The sequence below is a fragment of the Pistacia vera genome, unplaced genomic scaffold (genome assembly GCF_008641045.1).
Source record: "Pistacia vera cultivar Batoury unplaced genomic scaffold, PisVer_v2 Contig52, whole genome shotgun sequence".
Taxonomy (NCBI): domain Eukaryota; kingdom Viridiplantae; phylum Streptophyta; class Magnoliopsida; order Sapindales; family Anacardiaceae; genus Pistacia; species Pistacia vera.
The window spans coordinates 750,462-763,420 of record NW_022196357.1 but is presented as its reverse complement, the minus strand read 5'-3'; the positions used below and the strand labels follow the sequence as shown (position 1 = coordinate 763,420).

Genomic DNA, 12,959 nt, shown 5'->3' with positions numbered 1-12,959 from the left:
ACTATTGCTTGAAACTCCACAAAGGCTTGGTGTTTATCTGCAACATCATGGCAAACCTCACCCAGGGTTTCGATCATGCCTTCAACATCGTTCATCTTTTGTTGGAGGACATGGGGGCATTCTTTTACTTTAGCAACAGACACCTCATTGCGCATCATTTGCGCTTTCATGGAATTCATCATATTAACGGATTTGTCTTTGCCATTTCGCAAGCCCTTCTTTGGAGTGTTGGGGTGAGGATTGGTTTCCTACCCCCTTTGATCTTCCTGAGTGACTTCCGATGACATATTTTCACAATAGAGATGTGAGTGATCCAAGAACTTCAAGCTCTAATATCAACTATCACGACCTGATTATTTCTTTGCTAGATCATACGGCCTTAGACGCCAATTCTTCCCTTGATGGCTTTAAATCAACCTTGCTCACTCAAGCTTGTTAGTTTTGAGAATAAAGGAGAGCACTCACTAAAACTTGCATAAACTCTTATTACTTAAGAGAAGCTTACAATTCTTGGATGGTTTAGCCAAATGAGGTCTCCCTCTATTTATAGCAATTCTAGCTTACAATAAAAGGTCTAAATTTACATAAGTGTTCCACATTCAATGATGAAGATTCAAGGCCTAGAATTTGCTACCAACTACTAGTAATTCAAGAGATATCTACAAGTGTTTATAGAACTCGAGACTTCTAGAATTGTGTGGAAGGTGTTGGATCCTTGTTGGCTTGAGATGCCTACCAAGTGTTTGAATTAGGAGTGAGCAAGGGTAACAGGTAGAACTGGAACTTGCGGGTAGAACTGGAATCGGAATCGAAACCTATCCAGAATCGACATTGTGTGGGTAGGTTGCAGTTCCATTTTTTTGGAACCGATACTATGCGGTTTCAGTTTCAGTCCCTACATGTGGAGGAACCAGAACCAGAATCGGAACCTGGAAAAAAGAACCTGCAATGGGTACCCGGCTTGGAACTTGTAGCAAGTACCCGATTTAGAACTTGTTTTGGAACTTGGGCTAAAATGAAATATCTGTGAAAAATAAGGGGTCTATTGTAATTTTACATATAAAAAATTTAAAATGGAAAAAGTTTAAATTTTTACAATAACCTAATTAAATAAATATACAACTATACTTATTACATGCATATAAATTACACCACATAAAAAACTTTAATATATTATAATATATTAATATTAAAGTTTTAATTAATTGAGTGTATAGTTGGAATTAGGACCAATTAAAAGTGTTTAAATATTATCACATGAATTATTTTTTAATAAAATAGTATATTTGATTGAGTAATAATATAATATTTAGTTATTTACTTCAATTATTAAGTTCTAAGTATATCTGTAGTAAATTAGAAATTAATTAATTATATATGATATATTGATAAACATTAATATATTACTAGTTAAATGATTACTTAATCAATTATAACATTACATTATAGTTAAATGATTACTTAATTAATTAAAAGTTTATAACATTACATTAGTAATTTAGTACATTACTTAATTAAATAATTAAAAATTTAATTGATTATAAGATTACATTATAAATTTATAGTATAATTATTTAATTAATTATAAATTACATTATAAATAAATAATTACTTAATTAAATGATTACTTAATTAATTATAACATTTTATTATAAACATTAATACAATACTTAATTAAATGATTATAAATTTAATTAATTATAATATTACATTAAAGATTTATAGTATGATTACTTAATTCATTATAACATTAAATTATAATATGATCACATACTTAATTATAACATTATATAATTAAATAATTACTCAATTAATTATGACATTGTATCATAAACATTAGTAATTTACTACATTAGCACAATACTTAATTAAATTATTAGAAATTTAATTAATTATAACATTCCATTATAAAAATTAGTACAATATTTAATTAAATGATTAGAAATTTAATTAATTATAATATTACATTAAAGATTTATATATGATTACTTAATTTATTATAACATTATATTATAATATGATCATATAATTAATTATAACATTACATAATTAAATGATTACTCAATTAATTATAACATTATATTATAAATATTAGTAATTTATTACATTAGCACAATACTTAATTAAATTAATAGAAATTTAATTAATTATAAAACTACATTAAAAATTTATAGTATGATTATTTAATTAATTAACATTACGTTATAAACAAATGATTACTTAATTAATTATAACACTCTATTATAAACATTACTACAATACTTAATTAAATGATTAAAAATTTAATTAATTAAAACATTACATTATAGTTAAATAATTACTTAATTAATTCTAACATTACATTATAGATTTATAATATGATTACTTAATCATAAATTATAATACTCTATTATAAACATTAGTACAATATTTAATTAAATGATTAGAAATTTAATTAATTATAATATTAAATTATAGATTTGTAGTTTATAGATTTGTAGTAAGATTGTTTAATTAATTTAATTAATTCTTTGTGTTTTGGTTTTGATTGAGGAATTTTATGTAAATTGTGATGAATTGATTGAATTCAAGTGTTGCCTACAGATTAGAGGATTTATGAGTCATATTGGACACAAATGAATGAGTGATCAAAATTTGTTAGGAGTGTATTTATAAACATTTAAGGTATTTTTGTCATTTTTTAAACTAATAGTAGGTAATTGATTTTTTATAAGGTACTTGGGAAATGAACCATAACCTGCATTTTAGGTTCTACTTCCTTGAATTTAAGAACCTACACTGTGCGATGCCAATTCTAGTTCCTTTTTTTGGGAACCTGCTCTATGCGATTTTAGTTCCGGTTTCCCAAAAAAATGCAGGGTACCCGGGACCACTCACCCCTATGTTTGATGAAATGCTTGTGAGATGTCATATTAGAAACCCTATCTCACTTGGTTTTTTTTTTTTTAATTCAGTTTCCCGTGAATAAATTATGATTTTTTTCTAATTTTATATTTTCCTTATGTTACTATGATTTCTTTTATTTGCTTTATCAAATATATTATACTGTGTTCTTAAATTCTACATTTTATTTTTATTATATCAAGTAATTGTTACTAGTTAGTAAACATTTTCATATTATAATTAGATTTCTTTATGTTATTAAGACTTAGTAAATATTATAAATAAGTGTTTCTGCTAGCCTTATATTGATTCTTTTTTCAATATATATATTAAAGTTTCTATATTCAACATTATGTTAAAAATTATAAATTATTTTATCAATGAATTTTGCCTCTCCTCACTTGAACTCCTAACTCTGCCACTAAGGCGATGACCTTAGCCTTGCTAAGCCATTGTTGTGACTTCATTTGAGGCCGCAATCTTGCCCTTGTGAGGTCACCAATCCATTATAGCCTGAAGCGAGACAGCAGCCTTGCTTGGACTTGCGAGACTACTATTGCAACCTTGTTTGATGTTTTTGAAAGTTTGAGATGGAGGTTTGATGTATGTTAACGTTTGAGATGGGGGTTTGATGTACGTGAATGTTTGGCCTTGAGAATGAGTTTTGATGTCTGTGCTGATAGCGCGAGGTACTATTAGGAAGGTCAAGGCGTGGGTAGAGTGAGAGGAAGTGGAAGGTGAGGATGACGGTTAGAGAAGGCCTTTTAGGTTTTGTCCAGTCAAAAAGTGTTAAATAACAGTCTCGCCCTTCTCAACTTAAGAGTATGGAGAGGAAGTTGGGCATTCGGGTGGCGGTTAATGGATGTTTAAATAGTTTTGCTTGGGTAGCCAGGTAGGTTAACTAAAATGTAATTGTGGGTATCCCAGTGAAATTTCAAATAAATGTGGGGTTAGGTTAATTCAGGCGGTTGGCTATCGGATTCCGGCAGTTGGTTGCCGACTAGCCCCCTTTTTTTTTTCCCCAAATATTTGATTAAATAAATTTTAATTAATATAAATTATTCTAATATATTTTGTATTAGTACAAAATACATATTAAAATATACTTTATGAAAATATTTTAAGGAGTAATATATTTTTTTTTTTAAGTCATTATACACATAAAAATAATTCGCAAATTAAGGGTTTAGAAATCAAAAGCAACCTTAAGATTATGATTTACCAAACACACTTGAAATTATTGTTAAAATTGATTCTTTCCAAAATTGTGGAAAAGATTAAACATCACAAACCAACTTTCAAACTTCCATCCAAGTTAAAAGGCATAATATCCATTAATTTCTTTAAAATTGATGCAAATCAAGCTATGAAGTTTTTCCTCGTTTTGACTCTTATGCATACTAAATTAGTAGTTTGAAGCATCTCAGATATCTGAACGTATGAATTTAATAAGAAAAAAAATTAAGCAAGGCCCTTTTTGCAACTGTCAAAGTTTTGCTAATCTTGAAGTAACCGAATTAATTTTAGAATTTCTCATCTTTCTCGTACTTATAATAAGAGACTCAATTGAAAGCAGGTGAATGGTAAAGGTGTTGCTACAATCCATTGCATTCACACACAGCAGCCGGTGGTGGTACTTTCCACACTTATCAAAACACAACCGTTTCATCTCCACAAACAAGGCAAGTAAATTAATCAACTAGTTGTTTGATTAACATTAAACAATGGTGGTAATGATAATGTTGAACTGAGCTCAGATGTTGATGGAGGCTTTTAAGTTCTACCAATCTCTCGTTTGCCATGGTTAACTATCGCATGTTTCTTTAAAGTGAAAGTGGAATTTATGCTTTGTTTTTTGTTTTTCCTTTCCATTCACTCGGATCTCTTCTGTTTCCTCGATTTTGTCCGGATCCTCCTTTTCTTCCGAACCCCTGTTGTTCCTGGTACTTTATTCTATTTTATTTACTTTCTTTAAATGTCTCTGGTTGCTTTTATATGTGCATCGGTTTCTCTATTTTTCTTTTCAGGTCACATCCTTTTTTGAATGATCATGGTGTTATTTCTTTTAAATTTCATTTAGTGGAATTTGATGAATGTTATTGTGTTTTTCACATAAATCAAGCAATGATGACTTGAAAGAAAGCGTTTGATTGCTAGAAATAATTATTGAGTTTGCATATTTAAAATGTATATGTAACACCCAAGATCCGGGCCTACTAACACATAGTGAGATAGAGGCCATTACACATTACTTGATTTGAGTAAACGAGTATTTATATAGTTATCTCAAATAGTGTGAAGTCTTTTTGGCGGCTATTCGAAAGTAAAATCTTGGGTCTAGGCCTAAACAGGAGCAGGTAATTGTGGGATGTATATCTCAGTAGGATTCTCCCATTACCGTGTGTTAGGTTAGACAAAAAAGATAGTCCGTACCCTCAGGTGTGGATATATTAATTGGAGCCTTGTATAAACTTTGGTTTGCTGCTTTGGTAGACTTATAAGCATATCATGGCTAGATCAGAAATGATCTTTTTTCTTTGACATTTAGTAGGCCTGTAACATATATTATATATTTTTGTTACAGATAATATAATTGGAAAAAGTAAGCTGGTGCAAGTACTACTAGTTGCCAAATAAGTGATAGTTGGAAGTGCGTATATAACTCTATATCTATCAGTAAATTAAGGTAGAACTTGTGCCACAGCCTTGAATATAGTTTCTAATGGTGCTTATGTATGTGCACTTTTTGAGCATGATGGTTACAGAACTGTAGGACTAAGTTACATATTTAAATGCTATAATTTAGACTCAGATATCTGACCTACAATGGAAACCTGTTTAACCTTCTTTATGCGGTTGTGCATGATTTTGCTCCGGTGTTTGTGTGCGTTTGGGTGCACATGCACACTTCTGCATTTGCAAGTATGTTATACTCAGTGGACTTAACATATTTACATGTGCTTGTCGTCCCAAAGCGTGTAGTGAAACGTGTTTTTGATCTCACTGCTGACGAAACTAGTGATTTATGGCTATCGGCACAGTAAGGTTGGCAAATAACTTGAAAGCTACCACAAAGATTCATCACTCACAATCACTATTCAAGTAAGTCAAATCTCTGGTGGATTCTTATTCTCATGGTTGCTACTTGTGTCTTGTGTTAGATGCTTCTATTTGTCAAGATGTCTTCCATAGTACGGCATTAATGAAAGTCATATAGCTGTGAACCTCTTTAAGCTGATCGTTTTCTTTGATCTTATGTTTTATTTGCTCACATTTGATATATTTTTCTATCGAGTGTTTATTTATTTATTTGTTTTCTTCATGTTCTTGTTTGTATTGCGTCTATTGCCTATAAATTACACATTTACTATGGGATGGTTAATTGAAGAGAAAATTTTATAATCCGCTGTATCTTCTTAGTATTCTGTCAACATATCTAAATGGTGAGGCGTCTTTTTAGCTCTCCAGTTAACTTTTTATGTTAGACAATCTTCTTATATAAATGGACATACGTATAACTTTTTGTTGAATTGAATCTGAATCGTTAATTTCTATTTGCAATTTAGTGTTCATCACTTAGAACATCAAGTAATTGATGTGTTGATGTGTTTACTATAAATTGAAGGCACCACCTTCTCTTTAGAAGTTGGGGCAATTTGACTGCACGATATTTCTTAGAACGAAACATGTGCAGTGCATGAGTTCATATTCAATCTGCCAACCTGGTATTGTTGTGGCTGAATAAACTTATTTTCTGTGTTTTTTGTATCTAAGGATAGGCCTGAGGCGGAACAGTCAGTGCCCCATGTTCACATCCATATTCTCCCACGGAAAAGCGGCGACTTTGAGAGGAATGATGAGATTTATGATGCAGTAAGATAGATATTTTCTTTAATGCTTCTTCATGATTTATCTTATCTCCCAACCTTTACTTAAAATAGTTGACTTTGCCTGCTCTCATGGTTCAGATAGATGGGAAGGAGAAGGAATTGTAGCAGAAGCTCGATTTAGACAAGGAGAGGAAGGACAGAAGCTTCGAGGAGATGACACAAAGAGGCAAATGAATACAGATCGCTTTTTCGTGTAGATATGAACCAAAGCATCCTCCAACATCAACTGATTTTTACAAGAGGCAGTGAAGTGGTATTACTCTTCATATTAAATTAATGTTTAGGAGTTGATGCGTAGTTGCAGAAAATGTGAAGTTATCCCCAACTGAAAAAAATCATTTATATTAACAAATATGGACCTTAAGCTTGATGAATAATGAAAAACTTGTAATCAAATTTCTCAACAATTGATAAATCATTGCAAAGACCAATATTGCACTTTATCAGTTAACAAAAGAGGAAATCATTGGTGTGTATAGCAATCTTAAGAGCTAATGAAATTACATTTAAAGAAAATTATAATTTCTACAGAAAATTAATTAATTAATTGATTTAAATATATTCATCTTTTAAGGGGGAAAAAGGATAAAACGTGGGGTCAATAATTATTATTAAAATATTAACTACATTTGTCATGTCAACAAGTCGTTGTAGTATAGTGGTGAGTATTCCCGCCTGTCACGCGGGTGACCCGGGTTCGATCCCCGGCAACGGCGAATTTTAATAAATTTTTTTTCGCTTTCTTCATTGCTACTGTTTTTTTTCACTTTAATATTTTGTTTTCATTGTTTCTGTTCACTTTCACTAATTTTTTTTTTTTGTTTGGTTTTAATTATGGTTGTTGGACTTAAAATAGACTTTTTTTTTTTTGTGTAATCAAATATACTGTCTCATTTTACTTTATTTTATTTATATATTTGTTGCCATAATATTAATTTGACTTTTTCTCAATATTTTTATTATATTAAGTATACAATTATTATATTATTGAATGCAGTATAATATAGGATGATTTTGATAATATTTGTTATTGTTTAATATTTAAATCTTATTACCTATAACCGTTTTGTATTTTCCTTGTTTCATTTAATTGCACTTAAAACTGATCAATTATAAATGATTTTTGCTTATATCTATGTTTTTGCAAGCTCTTTAAGACAATATTCAAAAATCAATAATATTTTCTTTACAATTAAGTCATATAATTAGTCATACAAACAAATAAAATGAGACAAGATCAATAGTTTTTTAAAGCTCTTTAACAAAATATTTTTAATTTCTTATTTCTAAACATCTTATATTATCATCCACAGTTTGTTTTTTTTTTTTTTTTTAATAAAACAAAACATGCTTTTAATTCTAAGGATGTGTATTCAATTGCCTAGATTATTCCTTAAAAGTTAAAACTAAACTTAATGAAGATTTCATAAAATTTTTGTTATTATTTAAAACAAAATAACTAAAAAACTCTGGTCGGATGGCAAGACCTTAAATTATCCCAAGATCTTGCATTCAAATCTCATCAGATGACCAGCAACCACTTATCACTTTTGTAACTTACTTGATTACTTGTAAAATATTCAATAAACCTTGAAATTGACCCCCCAACCACTAGAATATATATAAATTAAAAAAAACCAAATTTTTTTTTTTTAAACTATTTGTAATAATTTCCTTATATAAAAATGTGAAAGCAATTTTTGAACTATGCATTTATTTGCCACCTCTCAAATCATTTTCATTGAGTTTTCTTGAGAAAAAATGTAAGTCGAAATTAACGAGCAACAAATCTGAACTTTTACCCTAACAAATATAAACAAGCGATCGATAGTTAATTTAAAAAAAAATTCACATTCAGATTCATTTTCACAATTGTGCCAAAGACATTGTGTATTATTTCAACTCATATCTTTAATTACCACAGATAGACTCAACCATGATCCAATAGTTAAGAATCAGCGATAACCCTAGCCCTAGTAATTCGATGAAAGGGTCGGCTACAGTACCAGGACTTTCTCATGACTAATTTCTCAAACCACCACCCAATTTGCAATTGCTAATCTTATGAGAACAGATGAAGTAGTATTGGTTAGAAATATTCATAGTGTTTAATAGGATTTTGTACAATAGCCTCTAACCACAATTTATCTGATAAAATAACATGCATTGCAGTGTCACAATAAGTTAGATTTCATATCTAAACATAACTACATTATATGTTAAATTTTTATGCAAAAAGATGATGCAGATTTGTTGTTCATGCCTAACTTTTACCTTCACATGAGGGTTGGGGAGGAACTGGATTCTTACATGATTTTCGATTGTGTCCATAGATGCCACATCGACCACACATTTTTTGTGCTTTGCTGCTTAGCTCGTGCTTTTTTTGTCCGAGTTTCTCATCTATAGAAGGAAACACTTCATTTGAATTTTCTAGTGATTCTTTCATTTGTTTGATGGCAGATGCCCTAGCCCTGGAACATGTAGTGTAAGAAAGTTCGATTCCAAAATCAGTTCGTATGTCCTCTCTGATTTCTTTTGTGTTATAATTATATTGTTTCTCCTGCAGCCGCTCCTTGACATAATCACCTATAAACCAACTGGTTGCTTGACGATGGCGTACAGATGGTTGCTGAGTTTCATATGAATGGTTGGTTGCTTGCCGAGTTGCACATGAATGGTTTTGATCCAACCTCCTTAACTCAAAAGCATCACTCTCTGCAAGTTTTACTGCACGGGCACGCCACTTGCAATTTTTATTTATACAAAGTGCCTCAAAACGCTTTGTGGATGATTTATTGACTTTGAATTGATAGTGGTTCTTTACTGCATGAAGGCCCAGATTCTTTTGCAGCTCCTTTTTGGATGAGAATGTCTTCCCGACTAATAATGCGTCGTCATCATCAGATAATGAGGTAGCGTCACATTCTGGCAAATAAGGCAAATAAGAAAATCGCTTTGAAGGCATAGCATTCTGAAGATTCTGATGCAAACCGTTCACACTTTTCACAGGAGCATTATCCTTCACCTGATTCCCCTTCTTAGTCCCTTCCAAAACACCCTTGTCATCCATCATAGCATTACCATCTACGGTATTAGTTCCAGTTCCATCAACTTGATGTGCATTGCCTTGTGTGTTATGCGCTGCATCATTTTTGACCAAGGTTTGTTGCTGAGACAATGTCGGTTCTGACATTTGTGGCTGTGAAAAGGGCAATTCTTCCTCAAGCGTCTTTACAGGAACATATGATGGATTTGTCTCTACTTCTGGCTCGTTTGGGCTACAAGTGATTGAACCTATTTGATTACTTCCACTACCCGAAACAAAATGAGTGTAACAATTCGATATTTGATGAACTGGAGACCTCACTACAGGAAGTATAGAAGCCTTAGGAACAAGTGTGATACACAGCGGAATAAAGTCATCATCCGGCCCAACGACCCCATCCAGGAAAAAGCAAAGATCATTATCATTAGATATCTCCATTGGGGGAATGGGCATGGAAGTTGACCGCCATAAGACTTCCATTTTTAAATCATATTCATTTGCATCCACTTCAATAGTCTGATATAATTCTTCCACAAAATCTTTGTATGCAACATGCTTGGTAACTTTCATTCCTTTCAACCTACCACCATTATATGCATACCGCCCACCAGCAGAAGTTTCCCACTTTCCACCAAACCTAACCAACACTCTCACTTCTTCCATGTCCCTACAACCAACAAGCATATAAAAACCCAACAAATTTCCATACACATATATATATATATATATATATATATATATATATCTCATAAACACATGCAAATAAGATAATTTCCAAAATTCTACCTTCTTGCTCAACCAATCAAATGGTCATCTCTAGCGTGAGCGTGACCGTGACCCTCCAGCCTAGTCTAGCACTGTCGAACAACTATCCCAATTTCCTAAACTTCTACCGTTTTCCCCAACCAATCCAATACAATGGTCATCAAGCCTAGACTAACATGGTCTAACGACACCATTGTGCAACCGTCCTAATTTCCGAAATTCAACCCTTGTCCTGAATCAGTTGTATCATAAATTGCCACACCTATCTAACAACTCCCATAATCTCCTAAATTCCACCCTTCCCCTATCTAACAAATCACATAAATCTCATGAACACATGCACATAAGATAATTTCCAATATTCTACCTTCTTACTCAACCAATCCAACTGTCGTCTCCCGTATGACCCTCAAGCCTAGTCTAGCACGATCTAACAACCATCCCAATTTCCTAAATCCTACCCTTTTCCTCAACCAATCCAACACGAACATGGTCTATTGACACCATTGTACAACAGTCCTAACTTCCGACATTCGACCATTCTCCTCAATAAATTGTATCATAAACTGCCACTCCTATCTAACAACTCCCATAATCTCCTAAATTCCATCCTTCCCCTCAACCAAGCAAGCAAAATGTCCTCCAGCCTAATCTAGCCTGCCCTAAAGGCCTAGCAACAAAACCGTGAAACCGCCCTAATTCCCCAAATTCAGCCCTTTCCTCTACATTTTACACCCTTTTGCTCAAAAGGGTCACACGAGCTCCAACATTATGGTCCAGACCGACGTCGTTCTTGCCAAAGTTACCTTTTTTAACCTTCTTTTTCTACATATGAACTCGCGAAAACTATAAGAAAAACCACCCCAATTCAACACCTCACGACTCTAACAACGGCTAAAATGGCTTCTATACTTTAAATTTTCGTCGAAACAAAAGGATTATAGAAGAAAAAGAAATCGAAAAATCTTACCTTTCTGCTGATTTTTCAGCTTCAAAATGGATGTAGAATTTTCGTCACATCCAACCGATCCGTCGGTTCTTCTCCAGCAGTCGTACGCTTAGTCGTCTCTCTCTGTTTTGCTTTGTAATATTTTGTGTCTGTTTCGTTTTCACTTTGGAGACGAAAGATTCGAGTGTTCAGACTTCAGAGGGCTAAAAGGGTATTTAAGCAAAAGGCTTTTAAGTTTTGGGCCTTCTGTATTTTTTAAGAAGCCCGGCCCGGCCCAGTCCAGTCCAGAGAGAGGCGAATGTGGTAAGGGGAAATTAAATTAGCACAAATAGGCTTATTACAACGGCTAAAAGTGGAAGCAACAAAATTGCCGAAGAACAAAGCGAAAAGACGAAAGGGACATGATGAGGAAAGTGTAATAGGGGTGTTTTGGTCTATCTTGATTGTTGATTAGCTAGATTAATTAGCAAGCAAGATTATTTAAAATAAAATAAAATATGCAAATTAAAGGGTAAAGAGGGGTCTTTTCCGTGAAAACAAAATCAGTTTTTCAAAAGGCAAAAATGCCATTCAAAATTGACAATTTGTAGTTATTTCTCGAATAAAGATTATCAGCAATGATCGGCTTTTGATACCATGTTAAATTATCATGTTGTATGATGTAATACATTTTAATTTCGATGCATGTTTATTATTTATCCTATGGGTGGCCTTATATCGATAGTATGAGAGTTTTCTAAATTGGGAGATGAATTTTTTTTTTTTTTTCCGAGAGGTGGAATACTAAAGATATTGACCATAACGATTCAAATTGTAGATGGAATGATCCTCAATTTATAATCTTGATGGTTGCATTGCAATATAGATGTCGTGATGTTGAAGTGTTACCTTTATCACATTCATTACTTGGAAGGAAAACTTGTTAATGTGAAGATTGTTGAGATATTTTGTCCGGTAATATTTAGTTGTGGAAAAGCCATTAACATTAAGAATAAACTATCTCTACATGTATTAATATTATTTATAAATATAATATATAACGGTGATAATTCATTTTCAATTATGAGTCAAAAATGGGTTACATAAACCAATTTTAGGCTACGAGCGAAAAAAGAATTACAAAAGATAGATGTTATATGATATAAGAAAAGTGATTTAAATTAAGCAACAAGATTGAGAATGTTTATGATTTTGTTGATGATAAGTTTCATGGTATTTATACTCGTTAGCGTATGTATTAATATTATTAGTAGATTTCTCTCTCCTCCATAGGTGGGTTATATTGAACCACCATAAGTCATCGTGTGTTTTTGTATATGATACCTATTAATCTTGATGTATACTTATTATCGTCTTTTACATTATATTCAATTGGAATGACAATCAGGGTAGAGATCATCATCCTCATCCCCGTTCCCATCCC

At 32.0% G+C, this 12,959-nt stretch overlaps 1 protein-coding gene, 1 non-coding gene and 1 pseudogene across 3 annotated transcripts; 2 read left to right on the top strand and 1 right to left on the bottom strand.

Moving 5' to 3' along the window:
• Nucleotides 1–3,707: 3,707 nt before the first annotated feature.
• Nucleotides 3,708–7,268, top strand: LOC116106620 (annotated as a pseudogene).
• A 149-nt stretch (nt 7,269–7,417) lies between these two features.
• On the top strand, nt 7,418–7,489 carry TRNAD-GUC. Its single transcript has one exon. It is a non-coding gene; the product is annotated as a tRNA-Asp (tRNA).
• A 1,328-nt stretch (nt 7,490–8,817) lies between these two features.
• LOC116106512 lies at nt 8,818–11,709 on the bottom strand. 2 transcript variants are annotated; one of them, XM_031392883.1, is made up of 2 exons: nt 11,558–11,709; nt 8,818–10,489 (listed from the first exon to the last, which is right to left on the bottom strand). In XM_031392883.1, the coding sequence occupies exon 2, from the start codon at nt 10,483–10,485 to the stop codon at nt 9,037–9,039; it is 1,449 nt and encodes a 482-aa protein (XP_031248743.1). In that variant the 5' UTR covers nt 10,486–10,489; nt 11,558–11,709; the 3' UTR covers nt 8,818–9,036. The 2 variants fall into 2 exon arrangements, with proteins under 2 accessions (XP_031248743.1, XP_031248742.1); XM_031392882.1 differs by lacking the exon at nt 11,558–11,709 and adding an exon at nt 10,609–11,551.
• Nucleotides 11,710–12,959: the final 1,250 nt, after the last annotated feature.

Coding starts and splice junctions, on each gene's coding strand:
- LOC116106512 (XM_031392883.1), bottom strand. CDS start 10,485: ATGGAAGAAGTGAGAGTGTTGGTTAGGTTTGGTGGAAAGTGGGAAACT.